Genomic DNA, 26,149 nt, shown 5'->3' on the forward strand with positions numbered 1-26,149 from the left:
CAAACTCTTTCACAATAATGTATAATAAACCATTTCCCAATCTCTAGTTAGAGACAGTGAATAGTAGTGCGAAATTGCTGGACAACAATATTGAGTGTTATATATATATATATATATGAAGTAAGTTTATTATATAGGTTTTCATATAAAAGTCCCTCTTAAAACTATTTACATTGATCAGTTGAATAAATGGAAAATATTTTTTGATGCTTAAATAAGTCTTATTAAGTTGTGAAATGATTCTTTAATGTCTGTTAAAGTTTAATACATTTTCATTTGCATTTTCTAGCTCAAGATTAATTTGCTAATCCACAAATATTAAAAATGCAATGAATAAACCTTGAATTTTAAACTATAAACATACAAAATAAATAAAGAGTAATCATTGTAGAGTTAAATTCTGATAATTGTTTTCATTCTTTCTTTCCTTGAGCTCTTGGTAATGAGAGCCGCCATCTTCAGTGTTAGTCTGTTTGGTATTAGAAGTGAATCTCAAACAAGCTAGCATATTCTTCCCTTTTATTGACCTTTTCTTGTAACTACATCATAAAAATGAAAACATTTACAAAGATATATTACGAGATGATACAAATATATTAAATGCATAACCAATAAATTAAAAAGAAAAAAATGCATTTATAATTTACCTTTTCCGAAGAATGATTGCACTGAAGACAATAATGTTGATAACTACTGATAGTGAAAACCCAGCAATCGATATAGTTAGAGTCGGCACATTCTCTTGAAAACCTGTGGTATTAAAGGGGCATGGTCACGATTTTAGTCAAAAATTATTTTTCCGATTTTAATGTTCACAATGCTTAAGCAAGGCATTTTTAATAGGCAACCAAAATTTGAGTGTCATTCGTTGAGTTATAAGCAAGTTACAGAGCTTGCAATCCTTTGCTATGTAAACAAAGCTTTTGTTTACATTTTGAATGTTGAAGTGAAAATTCCAATTTTAGACCTAATGAATGTGTTCAACGTAAGGAACTGTTTATTTATGCTAAAAATGAATAAGAAGATAGACAAATCAGCTTGAAAAAGATTTTTACTGGTATATTGAACCTATGTAAACAACAACAAGGCACGAGCCTTGTTTACATGACAAAGAATTGTGAGCCCTGTGTCTTGCTTATAACTTTACAACTGACCTTCAAATTTCATTTGATCAGTAGAAATGCTTTCCTTAAGCATTGTAAATAATGAAAACAGAAAAATATAATTTGACCAAAATCGTGACCATGCCCCTTTAAGTTGATCGAAGTCGTTAATTTTATTCCGTATATTTGCGAGCTTTTGTTTTTGCGATGTATTTTTTTCTTTATCTAATCATTTATACTATTTTCAAAAAGGAAAAAATATTTTAAAAATCCTTTTTGTGGATGTGTGCCATAAAAAGCAATTAATTCCAATTTTTTTAGAATAAAGTATTACACCTTTTTTTAAAATGGCTCACTATACCTAGAGAAAGTTTTTTAAACTTTTAGAGAATAACTTGATTATGAAGGATAACATGATTTTAAAAAAGTATGCAAGTCAAATAGGTGAAAAATACTATAATATTAAATTTTGGATACAAATTTATTATATAAAAAAATGATCGAATAAATATGAGCAAAAGCCCCAGGCGGATTCAAACTCGTGATCTGCAGTTCATAAGACCAATACTTTAAGTTCTGAGTTATGATTATAGTAAACCAATTAGAGTGATGCATACACTTTAACAACAGTTTAATTCGCCATCCTGTGACGCAGTGTCTTTAAAATATAGGTCTTAAGGTAGTGACGTGCCTTTAATCGCAAATTTATTTGTATCATGTAGATACTGTGGAATCATTTAAATTCGTGGGGGCCAATTTTCAAGGATTCTGACTTTTTTATCATTCGTGGGGAGTTAATTTCGTGGATGCGTGGGTTACTGTTTCAGTAACAAAGATAACTTTTTCTAAAAATGTTTTCGTTGAGGATTTAAATTTGTGGGGGAGGGATACCCACGAATACTACGAAAGTTGAGCCACCACGAATTCTAATGAGTCTATAGTATACGGTACTTCTTACGGGTTTCAAATATTGTAACATATATTGAGAATATTTCACCTGATTCACAGTACATGTATTCATTACTGTAACCAAGCAAACAGCTTCCATTGAATCTGTCACATGTTTGGTTTATACAGTGTCTACTGCACGGATATTGACAGTCTCCACCATAGGACCAAACACATTCTGTAATGAATCATATTAACTGAAACAAATTCTTGTAATACTGAAGAATGTTTAATGATATTTGTAGAACAGGTGATAAAAAGACAACTAGCAACCAGGATTTGGACCAAGGCCTCCTGTGTACCGTGCCAGCGCTCTAACTATTAAGCTACTGAGACCTGATATATTGACTAACAGTCACACACCTGTGAACAAAGTAAACTAAAACATATTACCAAATCCTATAAGGGTCTATCAAATCACATTTACTATTGCATGTAGCAAATCAAGTGCATCATTAGTTTTAATACTTTATTCATTATTATCGTATTTTAATTTTTATACCTAAAGAGCAGTTGGGGCCTATCCAACCTGCTTCACAAGTGCAAACTCCGTCGGTGTTCCGGCACGTCTTGCAGTTTGGATTGCAAATCATAGAGCAATCTTTGCCATAATTTCCCTCTTGACAAGCTGTGAAATGATTATCGACAAAAAGGTTATTTTAGTTAAGTAAACTGAAAACCGAAGTCCACTAAAACCAATGTAAGTTTGAAAGATTTGCAAATGTTTTGAAATATGATGATTGATCTTGAATGTTTTACATACAAATGTTACAGTATTTTCCAATATATCCATTGTGACACCCATTTAGACACAGTCCACCGACGTGGTCACAAGATTGGTTGTCTGTGCAAAATCCAATACATCGCTCTTTGCAATCCATTCCAAAATATCCAGAAGGACACCCTTGGTTTAAAAATTGAAAAGGAATACAATTAATTGAACATCATGCAATTGTCATGTAGGTAGTGGAGTGAAAAATTCAAATGTTACACAGTTGTGTTTGTCGAGGCAAATAAGTTTATAACACAATATTATTATAATAGTAACACTATTGTCGTAACTCTTCTATAAAACCAGAAAATCTCTTAATGTCCTGCAACCTTCCAATAAGTTACTTGTAGCTGACCAATAAGTTTCTATTTATTAGACCGCTTCGTGTGACATTCTGGATTGCTGTAGATAATTAGGGTAAACAAAATCACATAAGTACAATAGGAGAGAAAAAACACACAAGTATTGGTTTCTCCGATTTAACGGTTATTAATCAGCTTTCGAGTGCAAACTGCGTAGAATATCAAATAAAATTGAAATTTACAGATCCGAACACGTAGCAAAATGTCTTATTAAATCAAATTAACTTTATGAACGAATTTTAAAAACAAAAATTTATTTCGTTGGAAGTGTTTGATTAATGTCGTCGTATGAAATTAGACTGAGTAGATTTCTAAATCAGATCAAATATTCATAAATCCATGTATTATCCTTTTAATCCTATATAATTACACAATACTGTACCGTTGATTGTACAAAAAATGACCAATGTGCAGAGACGTCAAACTATTAACTTTTGTGCATGCTTTTTCATGATCCAATGCAAACTAATGGGACATATGCAAAATCATTTTCTATCTCAGCATGCTTTATTGTCTAGACAAGTGTTCCTTTATTCAATATTTAGTTGTTTTACATACCAAACAAAAATGGAACTATTTTTTCTAAATATTTATTGTAGCTAATTGGATAGTGCGAAGTAAATAAAACGAAACAGAACGATCGTCAAGACTGTTCATAAGCAATGAATAGATATTTTTTATGTATATTATAAGCTTCAAACTGCCCATTTCGTCAAATATTGTGCTAACACCTGTCGGATTGTACAGTATCAGACAGAATGTTCCCATTTGGTCTGGTATTGTACCATTACCATTACTTACTTGTACCACAGTCACTGTTTATGTATCCCGCCTTACATCCACTTTCACATTTACCGGTATATTTGTTACAAGGAGAGTCATTCAAACAATGCCCACTACAGTTGTTAACACAGTCAAAACCATAGGTCCCGATTTCACACTCTACAATTGACAATGATTATAAGATATTGTAATTTTAAAAACTTTTCCGCGTAAAATACATTTTTGCTCATTTGGTAGAAACACCGAAATGTATTATCCATATTCTCACAAACCTTTTGCAACTGAAGAAGAAATATTTTTTACTTCTCGTTTCTGCTTGGATGTTGATGATTAACATAAATGTGTTTAAACTTGGATGTTGATGACTAACATAAATATTTAAACTAATTCCCTTTATTTAACTAGGAAATGTATTCCTTAATTGCCTTCTAACGAAACAAACCCTAGATTTAGCCAGATGACAACAATTTGATAACACGAATTCATTACGTACTTATAAGAATGATGCTTACATTGTTTAAAATCGATATTCTATAGCTTTAATGGTTATTTTGCTAGTAGTTTTTCAGTTTTATCAAGTATTTATCCAGTAAACCTACCTATGGATTTATTGACAACGTTTTATCACGTACGTTTCGGAAAATGTGAACAAGAACCGAACTCACCTTTGTTACAAAAATAACCTGTCCATCCGGCATCACAGCCTTTGTCACACTGACCAGTCACGTGATGACAAACTATGTTATCTCTACAATGTCCTCCACATTGCTTGCTACAGTTGATACCGTACCACCCCTCAACACATTCTACAAATGTAAAGACAATTTTAATTCCATATATCTTATTCTTTCTGTGTGTAGCGGCATAGCCAAACCCTCTTCTGAATTGTATGGGATGTTAAGGAGTAATATTATCTAAAATTGTTTGAAACAGATTGATAACATCATTAGAATAATTAGACGTTAATTAAAACAAAGCAAAATTTCGGTAAACATATTTTCAACGACGTAAAACCTCAACCTCCCTTTAATACAGTTTTTATGCAGTTTAAAATATTAAACTATCAACCAGTTAAACATAATTATTTTATATTTATTCTAAATTTGAAACAAAATTTATAAAACACTTTGCATTGATACGTTTAATAAATGTATAAAATCATGCTCAGATATACTTGTGATACAAGACTCTCCAGTCCATCCAGGTTTACATGTAAAACAGTGTCCAAGTTGTATGTGACACATGTTGTCCTTACAGTTGATGGGGCATGGTATGTTACAGTCACTGCCATACACACCAGGTTTTCGACAGCCTTCGTGAAATAACCAACAAAGATATATGTTATAATGATTTCATGATAAAATTTCATAAATATAGATAAATGTTCAACAATTTCTATATCCATTGCATCTACTTAATGTTTTTTTCTTTATTTAAACTCCCAATTATGGTCTTTACTCGGCTCTTTCAATACCTCGCATAATATATAAATAAACTCCAGACATAATAAGTAAATACAGAACATTAGAGACTATTCACAGTAGGCAATGCAATTTTAGTTTAAAACCAAATGTCGCATATCTCTTCGTATTTTAACATTTTTGGTTGTAATCGGTGATGAGTTTTTTTGAAAAAGGAATTGTAATTAAGTGAAATTAATAGACCCCTTCACGATAACTGCGGTACTACTCTCTTGCAGGGCAAATTGATATACTTTGTCGAAATGTTAGTATGTAGATAATTAAATGACTTAAATGAAACAATTGACGTTACGTCATAGTTCAAATTATGTCATTTTGCCCTGCAAAAGAGCAGTACGATAGTTACCGTGAAGAGGTCAATTACACTTTTTAAAATAGTTGAAAGTTATTTGTAACTGAGACTGATTTCAAATACAAGTAATTAAATTCCAAAAAAAATAATGTATTTTTAATTATCTTTTCATTACAATTCAATTACTTTTTTTCCAAGTCAAAACTGAAAAAAGGTGTCTTATAATAACTCATAGTTTACATGCGTTTTTGGCATTGGTTTATCTTTATGCAGTAATCAAATTTTCAAAATGTTAAATTGGTCTAAACAGCTTGACGTACTGCCCAAGGAATAGGTAAATGTATAATTTTGTTCAGGTGTGAACCCCTCTTATAAACAAGAACAAATAAGGAATAAGTTCACTAAAGACAAAATCTTGTTTGGACTAATGAACTCATGTGTATTTGACAAATTCGGTTAAAACGTCAATTGCGCAGATTCCTTGGAATCACTGGCTGATAAAATCATTTATGATTTGTAAGCGTTTTATCGCGCCTCACTAAAACTTGAAATAGTTAAAATCGTCCGAAAATAGTTTGACTATGAAAGACAGAATTATATATGTCAAAAACGCGAAACATCAGCAATTTTTTGTAATGTTTTTGGGGGGAGGGATGGAGGTTGAAGGGATGGGGGTTGAAGGGATATGATTATCTTAATTTTATTTTAGTAATGTTAAACAAAAGACTCAGGCTGATTAGATTAATGAGCTTTGATGATATTTGATCAAAGAGATCGATACAATCAATTTCACATAATCATTTAAATCGACATCCTACGACAATATGTCTTAAAAATATAAGCCTTATAATGAAGTAGGCCACCTTAATGAAAACACATTTCAGAGAACATCCAGCATATATATTGAAAATTTTGATACTGTTTCATCATATGATTATAATGACACTGATTATTTATTTTTATCAAAACTTTTGATAATGCTATAAATACGGAAACGATTTCCTATTTTATTTCTAAAAACTAAAGTTATTAAATTATTAGATATATAATTCACCGTTCACTGACGACGAACTTACAAGGATTGCAATTTGTCAGAGATGACTGTTATTGATAGAATTTACCTTGAAAAAAATACCTTTTACGATAACTTCACACAGTTCAGTGAAATCATTGGTTAGTTCATAACCTTCCGGATAGATTACTCCATCAAGCCTTTCATTGTAAAAGATTAAATATCGTCCGTATTCTATGCAGGTTGTTGTAAAGTTCAGGGGCGGTAACTGTGGTCCGTCTTTGTAACACAGCGTAGAACCTTGTATATCACCATTGCTTGATACATATATAGAGAATCCCGCAAAACGACCTCGTTGTCGAAACTCTACGAAAGCAGAATATCAAATGTATTTCATCAAGATTTATTTGGGATGGCAATAGAATGCAGAATTGCTTATAAGTTAACCGCAATTGGTTTCGACTGCTTAACCTGTTACCTGTATCAAAATACACAAATGTGTGAATACATTTATTTACTGCCGTTAAGGCCACAGTAGAAATGTTTTTAAATATTCTGTATATGTGTAAATTATAATATCATAATAAAGAAAATCTTTTAAAAACGAGCAAACAGTCGTGAAATATCTTCACCTGTCTGCAATTCAGTTGAACTTATCAAGTTAAGAAATAAACGAAGGTCAATATATGTTTGCCTATGATATGATCTAAATTTTCCTTTTAAAATAATCATGCATTATGATCGAAGTTACATGTATGTTTCCAATATAGACGAAAGCATTTGCCATATCTTACATTGATCAATTTTTTATGAAATGAAAAAAATGTAAAATAAACACCTGAAAGTAATTACACTAACAATTATAATGGTAAAGGTACTAACCACTGATTTTAATATCATTCATTAATGATTTAATAAAAGATGAACAGAGAGGACAATGACATGTTGCTTCAACAGTCATCAAAATTAACACCCGCTGACCTATTTCCCTTCATATTTTAGCCCCGGGATTTTAATTATCTACAATTTACTTTCCTTATTCAAATATCTTTAATGAAGAAGATACAAAATTGTAATATAATTGCGTTAAAATATACCAGTTTTTATATTTTTACGACTAACCGATTACCGATTTTGTAACTGGTTACAACCTTTTCGACCAAATAACCGGTTAACCAGTTAGTCGGTTAGAACCTGTCATCCCTAATATTAATGCTATATTGTCTAAAACTGTAGGAACAAGGTCCACTCAAACATGGACATGGAATGTAAGTGTGTTTGAACAAAATCTTGATATGTAATATTCAATTTAAAAATTGAGCATGTTATGATTCATATTTCATTAATTTGTGTACCAAATGCTTTACATCATTTTTAGCATTTCCGACCTAGCGACACATGTCTCAGTTTTGCTTATATAAAGTCAATAAAAATGAGATTATTGAATGATATATCAATAAAGGTGGATTGTTTAGTATGAAAATAAATATATTTCAAATTAAATATTGCTAATTTAATATCAAAGCTACATGTACAAAGTATGAAATTTTTCGAGGACAATTTAAAAAATTGTAAAACACAATGAAAAAAAAACCCAGAAATTAAAGAATTTTATCATCGTACATAATAGTAAAATAAGCCAACAAATCAAATGCATCATTAAAAACAAACTCGTAAGCAGTAAATAGTCTTTGATGAAGCTTCAAGAACATCATCATTTTTAATGCGGTAGAGGGGGGATAAGTTTGGCGTTTCTTGGAACGTTCATCTATAAAGTTTAGATACACAGTATTGTCATAGCTAATCTTTCTTTATAATTAGTAAACAATTATATCATAAACAAAACTTTTATTAACCAAACATCTGCATCACACCGCTGTTGCAACCTCCGCTTTCATTTAGAATAGAAAATTACAGCGCTATGATATGCATTGGAAAAAGTCACAGATGGGAAGGGAAAAAATTGTAAATCAACAATTTTAAGGAACTTTGAAACCATATCAGATAACAGAAATCATATGATTTTTTTAAAATATTGATGCTACCTATTGAAATCATACTTTTTATCAATTCTATCTTAGATAGCTCGTTACATAAATGGAATAAAGTATTTTCTTTTGAAAGAACGAGAATATATTATGCTGCAATTTCAAAAAAGAAAAATGCACAAACGATTGAGTTATGAAGTGCAGTATAAGTAGCTTTTCTTGTTATCCATAAAGTATTTCTATGTGGAGTATCAGTAAACATTTTTAAATATTTATTAGTGTAAGAGCAGTAATACATTAAATAAAGTTACAAAATACCTGTATTGCATTGTAAAAGTAATGTTAAAACCCTATTATTATTTTTGAAATTAGGAATTATTAGGATACTTCTTTACTTACTAATTATTTTTTTATTATTTTTTTTTTGGAATTGAAATAATGCAGTATCAATAGGTGGCATGAACTGTAATTCAAGCCAAATATTTAAAATGAGGCACAAGAAAGTAATATTTAAATTTGTAGCTTCAGATTTAAAAAATTAACCTATTAAATTGGATTAAACAATAACATACCTAGATTGTCGTAACGGTAGGTCCTAAACAAAATGGTAACACTGTAAATTCCGAACATTTCACCAAGATCCACTTTCCACCATACAGTCTTGTCCGGAGAATTGGGTCCTACATTATTTGTCCTCATACACGTACTTGGGTTTCTATCAACTGCATTGCGTGCAGAATACATGCTACTCGAGCCAGTGTAGGTATGTGATTGGGTGGCATATTTATGGTAGGATAGATCATCTGATAGATATTATATATATTTATATGTATATATAAGACAGATATTTATGTGGAAGACAGATAATTAAGATAGTACATAATTTAATAGATGGATGGATGGATGGATGGATGGATGGATGGATGGATGGATGGATGGATGGATGGATGGATAGATAGATAGATAGATAGATAGATAGATAGATAGATAGATAGATAGATAGATAGATAGATAGATAGATAGATAGATAGATAGATAGACCTGAACCGAAAAAACAATAGTTACATAACGTATTCATAATACAATAAAAACGATACATACCGAACGAGATTGTCAAAGCTAATCCTCCTAAGTAGATTAGAATGTTGGTAAACATCATTGTTCTGATTTATCATTAAAAACACGTTGCCGAGAATCAGGAAGATTCAGGAAATTCTTATCAGAAAATGGCGGATATTTCGTTAGATAAAATTTAATCAGCTGCTTAGTCAGTTTCTTTGGTAATGTAATGTCTTTTTAAATACTTCTATCATCGCATTATCCTCGCTTCCATTGTCAGTCTTCTTTGTAGTTTAGAAAGTAAAAAATAATTTCACTGAAAGTACATTTTAAGATATAAACGGTACATACACTGAGTATGTACTATATACTTTTTGTTAGAAATCCACATGCCTTGCCAGTCTTACTTGATATATATAAAATAATTGGCAAAATATTTCACGCAATGTAGGTAAATAAATTCTTAGTTAACAAACAATAGGCGTCAGGTCCTAATTATTTTTTAAAATATGTAAACTTAGACAATCAATCAAACATAACACACAAATTAGGCCAATGATACAAAGATAAAAGAAAGGGTATTGCAGCAAAAATGCGGCTAACATTTTTGCTTATAATCATATGCAAATAGATTGTGTCTTAATTTATATATAATTATATTTTCAAATTTTATTCCTAAAATGGCAAATTCTTCCAGCAACAAAAAGGCAGCTGAATTTGTTCAATTTCTTGTCCTTAATTTATTATGTTTTCAATAATCTAAAATTTTAGTCAATTCCCCTTCGTATGATTAAAAATATAATGTGTTTGTTATCATTAAGGATCATACAAAAACGCTCAGCCTGTATGTATAATAAAGGATAAGGTAAAATATATTTATTTTCCTTTAGCTTATCAGCCATTTCCTGCAGAATGCAAGGATTTTTGAATTACAACTCCTGTACGGAAATAATCTTTCTAATTGTATTTGAACATTTTATTCTTGAGGGACATATTTACTATTTTTCCTGTTATTTTAATGTTTACTATCAAACTCAGTCAACGTTACCGAATCACTTTACTTGACAGGACAGATTAAACACATCTAGAAGAGAGTTATATATTCATTAATATGATTTACCTTGCCTTTTGTATGCATTTCAGTTTAAATTAATTGCGATTTAAATTCTTACTACCTTTCTCAGTTCGAAAAGAGTAACGCATGCCTCGTTTCTTATTAGCGAGCGATTGTCGTCTCGTACTCATAATGAAGTTAAAATGTTTAAAATCAAATAATACAATGTTTAGGCCTTATCTCATTTACAACACTTTTTAAAGGCAAGATCAGATGTAAGACGTATGTGAGTGATTTGCTGTTAATATTGGAACAAAAACATTCCTGAATGTTTGCTTTCTTAATTGAGATTAAGATTGTTTCTTAATCTAGACGGCATACATTTCTTTCCTTTGATCATAAGGAATTGCACCTGTGTTGTCAATTGGTTTTTTTTTGTTATACTAAACAAAAAATATTCTCTCATGTCCGTTGGAAAATAAAGTTAGTTAGCAAATTAGTTATCAAAATGTTTCCCTCATTGGAGAGTTCCCATAGCTATTCAAATTCGGCAATTTAATGTATTTTTACGTTTCCATGAGGAAAATACTAGCATATAATTGATTTCACATAAAATGGACAATTCATTATTTTTTTTTCAAAAAAATTTGTGCGCGATATGTTCTATTCTATTCTCAGTCAAAGCATACTGGAAAATGCTTATCACTTGATCACATTTTAGCATGGTGCAATACCATGTTTGATGCAAACTGTTGATGATGATACATGTATATTGGCCGTAAAATGCCCATCCTACTTATGTGAAGTTCAATATTAACAATTTAGATTACCTCATTTATATGTTTGTCATTTAAATCTCCCAATGATTTATTTTTCTGGCATTTGATATACAAGGAACTTTTTTATTAAATTGTAGTTTTGTTTATATGCGATACTAAGGTTCTTATTATAATCACTTGTCCACTATAATAAAAATCGGTGTGAGAAAAAAAAAAGCCAAAAAGATGATAAAGGTAATAACTATACGATATTTTAAAAACTTAAACACCTCAAAGCGAAGCAATCCTTATTAGACTCTCTATCCAAACGATAAAAAATCATCGTTCATCAAGATAAGTACGAGAGAGCATTGAATTAAGAATTAGACAAAATAATCATATGCAGCTCTCCGGAACTTATATTTAGTTATCAGAATAATGGAAATTTTATAAACCTCATATCAATTCTTTTTTGAGGAAAATATTTTATTTCTAAGATAATTTTTAAGTAGATATACAGATTCTGTAATAATTAATTCATTTCCAATAGTTTACAGTATCTATGTGAAGTCTTGGCTCCTGGTGTATGTTTTTTTAAAGTGTAATCTTGTTCGTTGTGTATTTTATGTTAAATTTGATCCTCGGTGATAATGTCAATTATTTACAGATACTATTTTGTACAATATCAGAGCATTGAAAAATGCCCCTGGTTTGTTTCCTTTCGTACTTGCATAACATTTAAACGTATCTTAAATCTTCATTACGTAATTTGACAATAGGTAATTGTGTAGATGTCAGAGCTGAATAGCTGATACACCGCTCATTCCCGATACAGCTAACAAAGTTTTTAATCACTGTTTTAATGTTAGTTCTTACAATGCATGAACGTTAGTCATGTTTATGCAGTTAACATTACGGTGTACCCCTTTATAATAACTATTAATGATTTTTTCTATCTTATAGATCTAAATAATAGTCAAAATAAAACAGAAGTTGAATCGAAGTATTCTTCATAATAAAAATAAATCTTATTGCAGGAAAAAGTTTTCTATTCAAAAATATAATAAATAATGCACATTAGAAACTTCTAAGCTATTCAGATTGGTTGAAAGTTCAAAACACTTTTTGGTATCTTGCAGAAATATCTTTAGTCTTTGCATAACGTACGTACATAAATAAAAATTCATGTTAAATTGTGTTGATCACTCTATGTTATTTATTCTATCAAAAACACTAATGAAACTGGTTTAAGAAAACAAAAATTGCATTGAAATAAAAAATAAAGTATTGAAACTTTGTTGAAACAACAAATTGAACGTATTCATTCATATTCGAGCTATCGAAGTTCGATTACCTGTACCAATGACCCCCGCTGTCGATTATTCTGCAATAAAGGAAGTTGGCAGAAATTATACAACTTGATTGAGGATTGATCAAATATGATTAAACTCCCGTTCGAAGACATCTTGGTAGTAAATGGATTTGGAAGGAGTTTACAACGTTTACGAAATTATCATTTTGTTAAGAAATTACGAGAGTTATCGAATTATATGTTTGTAATAGTTATAAATGGTATTAAATTCTTTCATATATATATATATATATATATATATATATATATATATATATATATATATATATATATATATATATATATATATATATACAACCATCTAAAAGGGCACTGTATACAGAATAAAAATTATATCATGTCAAAACAATGATGAACATTGCTAATGTTTTTAAGTATCTATTGCACCGCCGGTCAATAGACTGCGATCTATTTGACCGGCAAAGTATTTCGAAAAAAGTTTAATTGCAATAAGATAGCTTTATTATATTTTTTTACTATTGTTCTTAAAATTAATCTTTTAGGTCATCACGGTATTGATTAACAATTAATGAACTAAATGTATAATGGTATAACCTTTTGTAATTTAGAATTGTAACCACAAAATGCCAAAAACGGAATTAGGTAATAAAACAATTATTTAATGCCTGAATAGTCAATAGACCCGAATATTTTCCCTTGGTGCAGGGAACAGCTCAGTATGATCTATTACCCTCGGCCGTTGACCTCGGCCAATAGATCATACTAAGCTGCTCCCTGCACCTCGGGAAAATATTCGGGTCTATTGACTGCTCAAGCATTGAATAATTGTATAATGCTGCATACAAAATGTAGAGTGTTTCGAATGTAATCCTGATAGGACAGGGACACCGTGTCTAAAAAGTAAAGAGATAATTAATCATGATGCATAACTTAAGTTCTTTGGTGTTGATGTAATCTAATATTGTTTCATTTTCCCTCGTTATTTGTCGTTTACTAACACATATTTTTTTTCTTTTGAGAAGCTCTTCGAATGGATAGTGTTACAATACTGAACCTCAGCTACTTTCTCGTCTCGTATGTCGAAACAGCAGTTGCAACGAATGAAGACTTTTATATTATCAGAGCTTAATTCATGAAAATAATTATCAAAATTTAACACTACATTAAAAATTGCTAGTTATCTTAAACTTATGTATGTAATCAGATTACTTTCATGTTGAAAAAAGGGCATACATTAAGATTGGTAATGTAATGGAATATAAAATCAATTTTAAGAATAGATAGAATAAATTACTGAACATTTTTGCACTTTAATAAACATCTCCATGTATTTCCCTGAAACTTTAAAAAGTTCTTTATTTTATTTTTCAATTTCATCTTCCTACTACTTTGTACCTAAATTTTTCGGGAAATTTTACATCAAATATTTTTTACACAAAAAAGTAGAATATTGTTTTTCTTAATAGCACGAATTTTGTGAGCAAATTCGTTTAGTATCAAAGTACATTTTTGATGATTTGGGTTGATCTCTCTAAAACAACTTATCAAAAATAAACAGTATAAAATTGTATTTCCTTATAGACTGAATAGCTGCTTTCTGAGTGTTTATTATGTAAACTAGTCAATATTTCAAATCACATACTTTTTTCGTCTAATACTGAATATTTGAATTTAAATTACTTGAGCTATTTCTTTAATTACTTTTGAAAATCTTTTTAACGGCATTAGAAAATCTCAAAACCATTTTCACTTTATATTATAAAATCAACTAAGTTTCGAAATCATAGGTAAGCTGAATAAGGTTTGACAAATATAAATATTATTAATTTATTGCAATCTATTTGCAAGCAGATTAGAAATGATTATTGACAACAAATTTCAGGTGAATCTATATGAGTAATCACATTACAACAAAGTAAGCAATGAAATTTCCGTGATTTAAACACTGTTATAAGTTTTATGATGCTATAAGTGTACATGTGAAACCGTCAGAAAATATAAATTGTTCTTTTTAATTCATCTTTTGTGGTTTGAGTCAAAATATTGTTGTACAAGTTCTTTTCTATAGTGACTTAATTTTAAAAATACGCAAAACCCAGGTAACAAGATATTATAAGTAGTGTTTATAAATAACTTTGGTTTTTGGTATTGGGAGGGGGGGGGGGGTGGGGAGTTGGAGATGGGGCGGTTGTAGAAGCAACGTGTACATAAAGAATAATACATACCTTTTTCCATATTACATCCTGTATCAGCCGAAGACACCAATAGCTAGAGGACAGAGTGCCCGAAAGCTCATATTGGTCGAGTGCTTTTACAGGGTGTAGAATGGAATATGATATGTTCTATCATATTTATTACATACTTAGTAATAACATATCGAATACACGTTGGATGCCTTAATTCAATTCAGGCGTAATATTGCATGAATTACGCCACATTTCTACATAATTCAGACAAGGAAAATGAGAAGAGTTTGGAGAGGGATGCGACACGGGTCCGCATCAGCCCAGCAGATCGATATTAATCCTGCAGAATTTGTATCAGCCCTTGAAGCTGATATGGGTATTGTAAAGTTAGCTGCATTAGCAAAAACACTGCATTTATTTCAAAGTATGTAGTAAGTGCAAATGATATTTCGTATTGAATTGGTAGTTTCGTTTTCATTTAAATATTTATTGTCTTGGTTGTTGGACTTTAAGAACAAGAATACGCTAATAATCAACTTCATAACAGAACAAAGTGGGTTATAACTTATTGCATTTAAGGTTCTCCATAAAAAATGTATAATAATTTATAAATAAATGAGGTTTGTCAATTACTTCCATATTCATACAAATATTTATTACCGTACAGACAAAATGAATTTTAACCACATTTATGTTTATCTTGCAGGAATTTCTCAAGTGTTTACATATGGTAAGTTATATGGTTAGATATATGTAAAATGGCGTTGACGAATTTGACATGAAAACAGACTACGGTAAATCGTACTATATGACCGTATGTCAATTGAAAGCATAATCCATCCACATTTAAAGTAATGCGGAGAAATTTTCTTATTGAAAAAACAAAAACGACAATTAGAACTGTGGATTAAATGTAGCTAAAATACGGACCATATACTGTCAATGATGAAAACACAATGGTGTTTTATAATATCCCTACGCATATAGTTTCGATCGATTTTCTGCGATTATTTATTATGTGCAAATGCAAGGTAACACGATGCGATTTTCTCTCCAAATTTCTCATCCGAATTGCTTTCGACAAAAAAAAAATGCACAATGTGACAACTTAGGTCGAAAGCAAAGTCTAAAAGTTGATTGAAATTCAAAAGTGCGTCCGATTTTAAATCGACTCTTTGGTAAGAATCGTGACGTCATAATGTCTTTTTCCCGTTAACATTAACAATATTGAATAGGTTTTACTTATTGAAAATCATCTAAACATCGCATCGTGTGACCCCCTCAACAATTGATTCCAATTCCAATCGACTTAACTGAGCAAGCCAATTACAAATTAGACGAAATATCGCATCGTGTGACCCTTTGAAAGTACATGCATATAAGTTTTACTTTAAAATACAAACGTACCCTCACTGCAAATCTTGATGAAGAAACTTTTCATATCTCAACACAAGTAATATATTTGTTTTGCGTATTTTACATAGCAGACAGCAGTAATTTTTTATTCAAAATATAAATGAAAGTACATCAAGAAAAGATTTGTTCGAAACGTAACTTTTACATTTTGGTTATGTTCATGAACATAGACATTGTTTTATCGCTTATTAATTCAACAACAAATTTTACATTCGTATGTGTATTCTATACTAAATGTAAATATTTCAATTTTTCTGTAAAAAAGATGATCTTTCACACCATAAATCAGCATCACAAACACCCATATATACCGGGGAGTCGGTTCCACTCTATGAAGCAAAGAACGCCCTGGACAGAAATCCAACAACTTGTATGAGGACAGAAAACATAGGACCCAACTCACCATATAAGATTGTTTGGTGGAAAGTGGATCTTGGTGGAATTTACAGAATTGTCAGCATCAACATCCTGTTTAAATTATACCCTGGTTATGGTAGTCATTTTCCTGCAGGATTACTTATAACTGATTGCATTGCATATTTGTAAAAAGCATTTCTAACCTTGAGTTTCAACTCCACACAGGACAGATTCTAAATTTACACATGCGGACCAAACTCCTCTATCAGTTTGCCGCCAGCATGATAAGCAGTCAGCCATCTTGGTCATCTAAGCAAGCTAAAATCAAAGCTGAAAACATCTCAAATAAATTGTACATTTCTTTTGTGACAGCGTGCTTGGATGACCGAATAGTAAGTGCTGTGAGCATATTGATAAGGAGAACGGGACCACTATTAAAGATTTCAAACCAAAAACCCCACTTGGGATATAGATAAAACTAATGTTTAGTGATTTTTATATGTTTTGTGTGTATTTTTTAATTTATAAGAGTGCGTGTAGCTTTATACGTATGTCAACAAAAGTTTTGTTACTAAGATAAATTAAGCTATACCTTTATGTTTTATCTTATAAAGGGATAAGTTTCTATCATTTCCTTGGGAATTCCGATAATTCAGCTTAACAATTATAAAATTTACATAGTCATTATCATATAAGTAAAACGCGGTAACAATTTCTCCATATTCATTCACTGATTATTGTTCAAGAGTAATTGATATTAATGTTTACTAGTATCTAAAATCAAATCAGCTAAAGAAAATGAACTGCTTACAGAGATCAGACAGAGAGGTCGTTTTGCCGGATTTTCCCTCTATATATCAACTGATGATGGTAGTCTACAAAGTTCCTCTCTATGTTACAAGGACGGACCAGAGCTGCCGCCCTTGAACTTTACAGCTGTCTGTATACAATCCGGTCGCTATGTGACATTTCACAACGAAAGGTTTGATGGAGTTAAGTACCCAGAGGGATACCAACTAGTCAATGTTTTTACTGAGCTATGTGAGGTTATCGTTGAAGGTAAATTTATAAACCTATTTAACTGTGTATCAATTTTTAACCAATAAAGTTTTTCCTTTAGCATCTACTCTTTCCATTGAAAATAGTGGGGGGGTTTTCAGACGTATTTTTTCGATGAAGCTGTATAAAACCTGATCTATCGTTGTTGCTTCTTTCAATATCTTATTTGATCAAGGTTGTACCAAGCCTGGAGTTTTATGGTAACAGTTGTGAAACTCCATGCCCGATCCATTGTAAAAATAACGACTGCAACATAAAGAACGGGACGTGTTATGAATGTGATCCAGGGTGGAAAGGAACAACCTGTCAAATAAGTATACTGACGGTTTTATGTTACAACTATTGTTGAATCATTGTTGTCCGTAGCGGACCAATGTTCGTGTCTTTCATGGGTAACCCTTGCCAACGATTTTACATTCCCACGAATCTATACACTATCATTTGTTTAATATTTATTAAAATCATAATGATTACACTACCAACGAAACTATAGATACCTCCAAACGAACTAAGAAAATGTTGGCTACCCACGAACACTAACCCTCAAGCATAAAAATTATAACACCGTATACTCTTTTACGCGGGTTTTGTTACCAGTCTTTATTCATTTTCGTTTTCTACTTCGGAAAAATATTATAGTTTCTATTATTTCAAACAAGTATTTAGAAATAGCTTTTTTCTCTCTGATGATTAGCATGTGGAGAGGGATGGTACGGTGAAAACTGTAGTCAACCGTGTGAAGGGAGTTGTAGAGACAACTCAACCTGTAATCACGTGACTGGTCAGTGTGATGATGGCTGTGAAGCCGGGTGGACAGGATCTTTTTGTGAAAAAGGTATCTTTAATTTTTAAGGAAATGCTAAACTCAACAAAACCTATAAGAGAAACAAACAAACAAAACCAGATTTTCAAATGACTTTCATCTGTGACCTTTATATCATCTTCATTGGCCGATATAGATTATTCCATTCCAAGCGATTCATAGTTTCTACGACATATGGAAGCAAAGATATGATTCTTTTAGAGGAACTTTAGATACATAGACAACTTTAGCCGTTTAAGCTTTTTATTGCAGAATGTGCTAACGAAACATTTGGATTTGAATGCACCAACAATTGTAGTGGCAATTGTCTAAATGACTCCCCATGTAACAAGCGAACTGGTCATTGTGATAGAGGGTGTAATCCTGGATATGCTGACATTGATTGCAGTAGAGGTTTATTAAATTTTTAATCATATCCGTATATTGCAATTAATTTAATTTGACTATATATGAAAAAAAAAATATTAGCATTTTAATCAACAGTAAAATTTAAGATATTCAGGTTCAATGATTTTGAATTTGGTAGAACTAATTTTCATAGAATGTTCATCTGGATATTTTGGGACGGGCTGTAGGGAAAAATGCAGCAGTCACTGCAAAAATAACACAGCCTGTAATCATGTCAGTGGGATATGTCCAAACGGTTGTGGGAATGGATACATGGGAACGCAATGTAACAGCAGTAAGAAATGAATGAACTTTTCGTAAGAAATTGATTCCTGTTATAAACGTTATTTTGTAAGTTGATCATTTAACATGATTGTAAATACTTCAGCTTGCAAAGGCGGGTTTTATGGTAATAATTGTTCCCTTCCTTGCTCTCCAAATTGTAAGGAGACATGTCACCACACAGATGGATTTTGCTCTTGTAAGGCAGGTTGGATGGGATCATTTTGTAACGAAGGTAAAATATATGACGATAGTTTGTTTCAAGCCTGATATTCAATCTACATTTGTAAAAGTGTTACAAAAACAAAAACACTTGTTATTTTATAAATGGAAAATGTTTCAGGGGCATGTTGTTTACTTTTATAAAGTAAATCACCTACTAAACCACATTTTGTTTTTTCATATTGATATTTTTGTAATAACAAATATTCGTTGTTAGATTAATGTATCACAACACATGAAATCAAGTTGATTTACATGACGAACAATGGTGAACACATTTGTCATTTAGAGTGTTCGCCGGGACATTTTGGAGTGGCTTGCAGGGAAAGTTGTAGCGGGAATTGTGTAAATAACACGACATGTTATCACGTAAATGGAGTATGTCTCAGCGGATGTCAAAACGGATACATTGGACAGCATTGTAATCAATGTAAGAGATAAAGCTTCATCACCAATGTTAGTTTGAAATATATAATGTCCATTTTATTGATAAATACGTGTAGTTAAACTAGTTTATGTTTTAAAGACAGGTCTAACATTTTATGCTTCGTGGTTTTTTTAAACAATAAGCTAATGGTGACTATAACCTGCTAAAAAATCTTTATAATCTTGTAGCTTGTAAGGAAGGATATTATGGCAGAAGCTGTTCCAATGTTTGTCCTCCTAACTGTAAGACGTGTCGGAATACAGACGGATTGTGTACTTGTATGGAAGGATGGATGGGATATGATTGTTCTTATGGCAGGTGTTCAATAAGAAGCGAATATGGACTGAAACATTTACTTTTAATCAAACGAATTCTGAGCATTTCTTCTGTGAAGAAAAAAAATAATAAAACCGTGCCAGACACGTAGCATCGGTTGGGGGAGAGGCCTTATCTTGCAGCAAACATTTTTTCTTGAATTAACGTACGAAGAATTGAATTTTTATTTATTGGAAAATTAAGTCAGTAAATACCTTAATATACAACTTTCAGGTACTACGCTATCCCCCTTCCCCCGCGGATTTGAATTTCATAGATTGAAAAATGTTATTTGTTTTTGCCTATCAAGACTTTTGATAATTGTGCGGTCTCCTTCCCTAATTTCAAAAACAATGCTATGTGCCTGCTCTCTACATTTCTATCGTATATAGTAATAAAGGCCGACCGAAGAAATAAATAAATAGATATGAATTTTGAAACAAGTTGAAATGATCACGAACAGCTACAGATTTGTTTGTCCAGTTTAAAAAAATGTTGATAAACAACAACGTAACATTGATGCAATCTTACAAAACTATTACAATTTCAGAATGTCACCAGTCGTATGGAGAAAATTGTATGCATCCATGCAGTGAACATTGTATAAATCAGACATGTGACAGATTTAATGGAACATGTCTTGTTGGTCGTAAAGGTACAGAGCAAGGGTACTCTTTGGTTTTTCTTTTGATAAGATTTTGATAATTCTTTGAATATATGCCTTAATTAATTATGATACTGACGTTTTTCACTTTGTCTTTTACTGAAGATGTTGATGAAGATAGTTCACAGTCTGAGGACACTTTGTGGAAAATTGGATTTCTGATATTGCTCGCTGTGTTAGCTATCCTTACCATTGGTGCATGTACAATTCTTAGATTACGGTAACCAAAAAATTCATGTAGTATTGCTTTAAAAACTTCACTTTCATTTTATTTTATGTTTTATTTTATCTTTTAATTCGTAATGTTGTTATTAACTAGAAATTATGTTTTCTTTGTAGAAAATCCTTACGTAAGAAGGCTAACAAAGATTCATGGAGGCCTGCGTCCTATGTCGAGAGATCGGTTGACAAAGATGACAGCTTCCATTATCAAGAACTCGACATTTGTAAAGACGGCGATTATGAGAATATAACACTTCATTGATCACCACAGTTATCACAATGCTAAGATCCCATGTCATTCATATACGAGGAAGAAACTTTGATATACAATGGACAGATACTCAATAAAACATGTTTCATTTAAATGTATTGTAGCATTGATTTCCTCAGTTTTCAACGTCTATTTCAAAAGGTCTTTTTAAATTTACGTATAATATTTATTATTACATATAAGGAAACACACCACAAGGAAGAATACAAGCAGGAAACTACCACTGATACCTCAGCAAGCATTGTTTATTTTGCAGTTACATGTACAAAGACGTGCGCATTTTTTTTAATGTATCACACAAGTTTACAGCATTTGAACTATATTGAATAAAGCTTACCCTTGGTTGACGGTTTACGGTTTATCTTCTCCACAATCAGCAAAATTATAAAAAAAAAAATTAGCACAGCGCATTTTAAGATCTCGACCTTCAACATTAAACATGTTAAAAGATACATCTGAATGAACAATGAGTTGTTATATGATAGTTTTCTAATCATCGTGTCAGTATAACATGTATTTGGGTGTGAATATCAAGATTCTTTAATTATTTTCATACATCGACCACCGAAATGTGTAACTAATAAAAAATAACGTATATAAAGACGATAAATTTGTATTATTATATGGACACAAGCAGGTACCAAAACCCGTTTGTTTCATTGTCTACGCTAGTCAAATATTCAATTCCAAATGCAATAAAGATTTATTTACAGAAACAGTTGGGGTTTTTTTTTAATTAACACAACTGTGATGTATGAAGGATCCTCATGATTTATTTATCAAATATTATATTAAAGGAATATAAGAGTTTGCAAAAATTCAAAAAAAAATTGCTCCATTATTTTATTACGAGACTCAGATTTAATTTGATATATAATTTCCATCAAAAATATATGCAACACGACTGAAAATAACTGTTAAATGTATCTTTAGAATGATAATAGAATCAGATATGTTGTGCATTAAGTCTTAATTTAATAAGTTTCAACATAAAAATATTAAATATATAATTGTATAAAGGTCAAATAAGGTCAAATTGATCTCATTAACACAAACTACTGCATCACATACTCACGCGTATACATAAGACTTCAATTTGTTTTGACAGAAAAATTAAAGAACATAATGCTTGCAAAGTACTTTGAAGGACTTTTAAAATGAATTTTACATTAAATCATTAAAACAGTTCGACCGAGATTAATGTAAGTAGAGTCAAATACTAAAGTTTTCAACTCGGTTTCTCTTAATCCTATGTATTTCCTCTAAAACTGCCACATGTGAGCTGTCGTTTTGCTTGCTTTTGAAATACCCACAGACCTTCTTGAAAAAAATAGACTTGTCTTCGGCATACGAATGCACAACTCCATGATACAGTTTAATTATTTTAATTATTTGTGACGTCATTTCCCGGTTTTCCATCACGTTATATTTTCTTTTTTAGTCACGAGGTTTATCCTGAAGTCCTTTAAAGCCCAATTTCCCTCTCCTTTTCATAGCAAAGTTTACAGAGCTTTTGAAAAATAGAAGTACAATTTATTTGAAAGAAAAAGGTTGATAAGTTAACAAGTGAATGACACCATGCGAATGCGATTATAATTTAGAATATGATTTTTTTTAATAAAATGAAAAGGAACAAGGGTGAATCAAAACAAGTTTGTTGATCTTAATTGATCTTAATTGTATTAAAATATTCAGATTAGCTTTATCATCATTCCAAGGACGTTCAAAGGAAAGGAACTCTAGAAAGTGCAACGCTCGAAAAATGAAACAGAGTATCGCTAATCAATGATTTAATTAGACGAGTATTTTGATAGAGCTACATTGTTTCTTAAATCTCACTTGCAACAAACTTTATTTGGGAAAATGAAAATTTATATGTACATGTAGATTCGAAAATGATGCAATGCGAAATAAAATTATGAAGTAAAAGAATTCCCAAATTATAAATCAATTATTTGAAATTCATTATGTCGGTATATTATACTACATATTTTTTTTCATTGTTGCAGCAGTACTAGTACTAGTAATTTTTCATGTTGAATTTTTTTCTTTATATTCTATTCCATGTTTTGGGGTATTGCTATCATTAGTACATGTATTAATCTACTATATCAATGAAGATAAAAAAAAATATATTCCTTTTAATGACTTACTTTTATGCTGCTAGATAGCCCTGAATTAAAGATATCTAATTAAAAGACGACAATCCAAGAATAGTGTAGTAGAGTTTCACGTCTACCAGCATTATCCCAACTTAGTTTATTTACGACCAAAATCTTTTCCAAATAGAATGAATATAAACATTTTATGACTTCCTATAAGAAAATATTTTGGATGTTTAATTGCGCTCATTAATGTATTATACAAGAATACGTTCATACAAAATTTATAAAATGTTATTTGTCTTTACTGAGAAATATTTTTCATAGGTTAAGAAAACAAAAATGTTTATCTTACAGTTATTTAACTATACATTCTAAAAATTTAGGAATGCGTTTCCTAATTAGGGGTTTTAAGTGGCTAGAACACAAAACTTAAATCATATATATCTTTAAAAAAAAAAAGACAAACATTTTTAAAAAAAAACAATATAGAAAAGAAAATGCATAGATGGCCCAAGAAAAAAATTAGTGGTCGGCCCCTCAAACTTTATTTCCAAGATAGCTCAAGAACAGTAACAAATATTTAAACACTTGTTAAACAAACGTGTTTGATATATAAAGACCTTTCATTTGAAATAAAGAAAATGGGTCAGGCCTCTCAGATCAGAGGCAAGGTCATTTCACTTCCTTAAAATGGGACGGAAGACCTCCTCGTTGCTTGCAACGAGATCATATCTAGTTTTACTTATTATTAATGTCATAACAATAACAGATGATAACATTTAGTTTTTCACCTTTTTAGTCTACATGTTTATTTTTAACAATAAATTACGCAACCGGAGGTTGAACATGTACTAGGAATCAAAACTTTTTTTAAATTTTATATTAAAGAAAATGATCAAAACAATAAGTAGAATTAGAATTTCTTTAAATATATAGCGTTAATATACATGTAAATACGTAGGGCTGACATTTTTAAGGTTTCAGGATCAAAATTAGGATATACTCGGATTTCCTTAAGTCTTTGGCGATTTGCTAAAAAATTAAATAAATTGTATAATTGTCAAAGGAAAAAATCTCTGTTTTCATTAAGTTTATTGGTATTTTCATACTTTAAGACATTTCAATGTAAGACAATGAAAATAATTATTTTATGTTCTTTTAATCCAGTAAACTTACTTATTGTCAGGGCCGCAATAATGTTACAATGTCGCAATTAATGGTGCATTTTATCTAACTCATGAACATATTGTACAAATTTCGATGGTAGTATTATATACCTTATCCTTCATGTAGCTTCAGTCGTATATCATACTTCTTTTACATTCCTTTTTAATTATAGCCGGTGAACATTTTATACCATTAATGTAAATGTACTATCTAAGTACTTTCGGTACTTTGACAATTATAGGTAACGTTATTTAAATTTTGAGTATAACGTTTAAACTTTGACAAATATCACAAAAGTTCCTCATATAAAAAAGGTTTACAAAATTTAGGGGGTAAAGCAAGAGAATGATAAAAGAGTGTCAATACAACTTTGCATTTCAAGTTATTTATACAACACCAAATACATCCTTTTGCCATCCCTTAATAGCTTTCATTAGAAAGGTTTCTTTACATTATGGTTGTTGTTTTTTATAACTCTGCTCAATCAACCAATCAGTGACTAGCGAATTCGATTATCTAAGGAAGGGATATTGTTTATGCTCGGCGCACCTGTCAAGTTTTAACGTGATCTAATTAGGAAAATCGCACAAAAAAGGAATTGATAATTAACGAGGTAAATTTCACGCGGAATTTCCAGGTTAGCTCAGATGGCCATTAACGTTCTAACAGAATGAAGTTTAGATACAGTATTTTTTATCTTTTGGGAATATCCTTAGTGTTCGCATTTGGTAAGTTATCTTATAAAGGTTTATAAATTAACTAATTCAAATGTTTAAAATTTTACCTTATTAAAAACCAAATTCATTTAGAATTTTATTGGGTATGATTGTAAAAAGTAAACAAGTTAATGAGATGAGTGTTATTTTAGATACTCAAAAAGTTGTTTTTGGTTTAACTATTTTTTGACGATTGCAAAATAATTATCGTATGATTCATTAATTTTATAAATTATTGTAGGATCATGGTTATTTAGATATAAAATTAATCGTGAAACTTGAATCATTGGATTAATTTCGGTTGAGAATATTCTACGTTGCAGGCAATAAATATTCATTTATTAAAAGTACGATTAAGATACTTCGGTTTTACATCTTAAGATGTGATGTGTCTTAGAGCGGTCTTAAAATAAGACATACTAATTTACCAGGACATACTCCAGATGGATATTAAGGTAATGTCGTGAACATGACCACTGGCGTTTGATATAATAAGATGTCACGAAATAATATAATTCTCAAAATATTTCATCTCAAAAAAAATCTTATCTGTATAATTTTTGGCATATTTATATTACAATATTT

At 30.7% G+C, this 26,149-nt stretch overlaps 1 protein-coding gene and 1 pseudogene across 1 annotated transcript; one reads left to right on the forward strand and one right to left on the reverse strand.

Moving 5' to 3' along the window:
- Positions 1 to 382: 382 nt before the first annotated feature.
- On the reverse strand, positions 383 to 9,900 carry LOC128174429 (multiple epidermal growth factor-like domains protein 6). Its single transcript, XM_052839990.1, has 11 exons — positions 9,843 to 9,900; positions 9,314 to 9,544; positions 6,877 to 7,119; positions 5,143 to 5,280; positions 4,634 to 4,774; positions 3,987 to 4,127; positions 2,815 to 2,955; positions 2,554 to 2,679; positions 2,101 to 2,229; positions 648 to 750; positions 383 to 539 (listed from the first exon to the last, which is right to left on the reverse strand). The coding sequence occupies exons 1-11, from the start codon at positions 9,898 to 9,900 to the stop codon at positions 383 to 385; spliced, it is 1,608 nt and encodes a 535-aa protein (XP_052695950.1).
- A 5,528-nt stretch (positions 9,901 to 15,428) lies between these two features.
- On the forward strand, positions 15,429 to 21,656 carry LOC128174430 (multiple epidermal growth factor-like domains protein 6; annotated as a pseudogene).
- Positions 21,657 to 26,149: the final 4,493 nt, after the last annotated feature.

Source organism: Crassostrea angulata, chromosome 2, assembly GCF_025612915.1.
Source record: "Crassostrea angulata isolate pt1a10 chromosome 2, ASM2561291v2, whole genome shotgun sequence".
Classification (NCBI taxonomy): domain Eukaryota; kingdom Metazoa; phylum Mollusca; class Bivalvia; order Ostreida; family Ostreidae; genus Magallana; species Magallana angulata.

What these genes read in the sequence shown, in the direction of transcription:
- LOC128174429 (XM_052839990.1), bottom strand. Translation starts at nt 9,900, where the DNA reads ATGATGTTTACCAACATTCTAATCTACTTAGGAGGATTAGCTTTGACA. An exon ending in TGGAAAATACTGTAACATTT is followed by an intron (nt 2,680 to 2,814) that starts GTATGTAAAACA and finishes ATCATTTCACAG; the next exon opens with CTTGTCAAGAGGGAAATTAT. An exon ending in AGGCCCCAACTGCTCTTTAG is followed by an intron (nt 2,230 to 2,553) that starts GTATAAAAATTA and finishes GATTCATTACAG; the next exon opens with AATGTGTTTGGTCCTATGGT.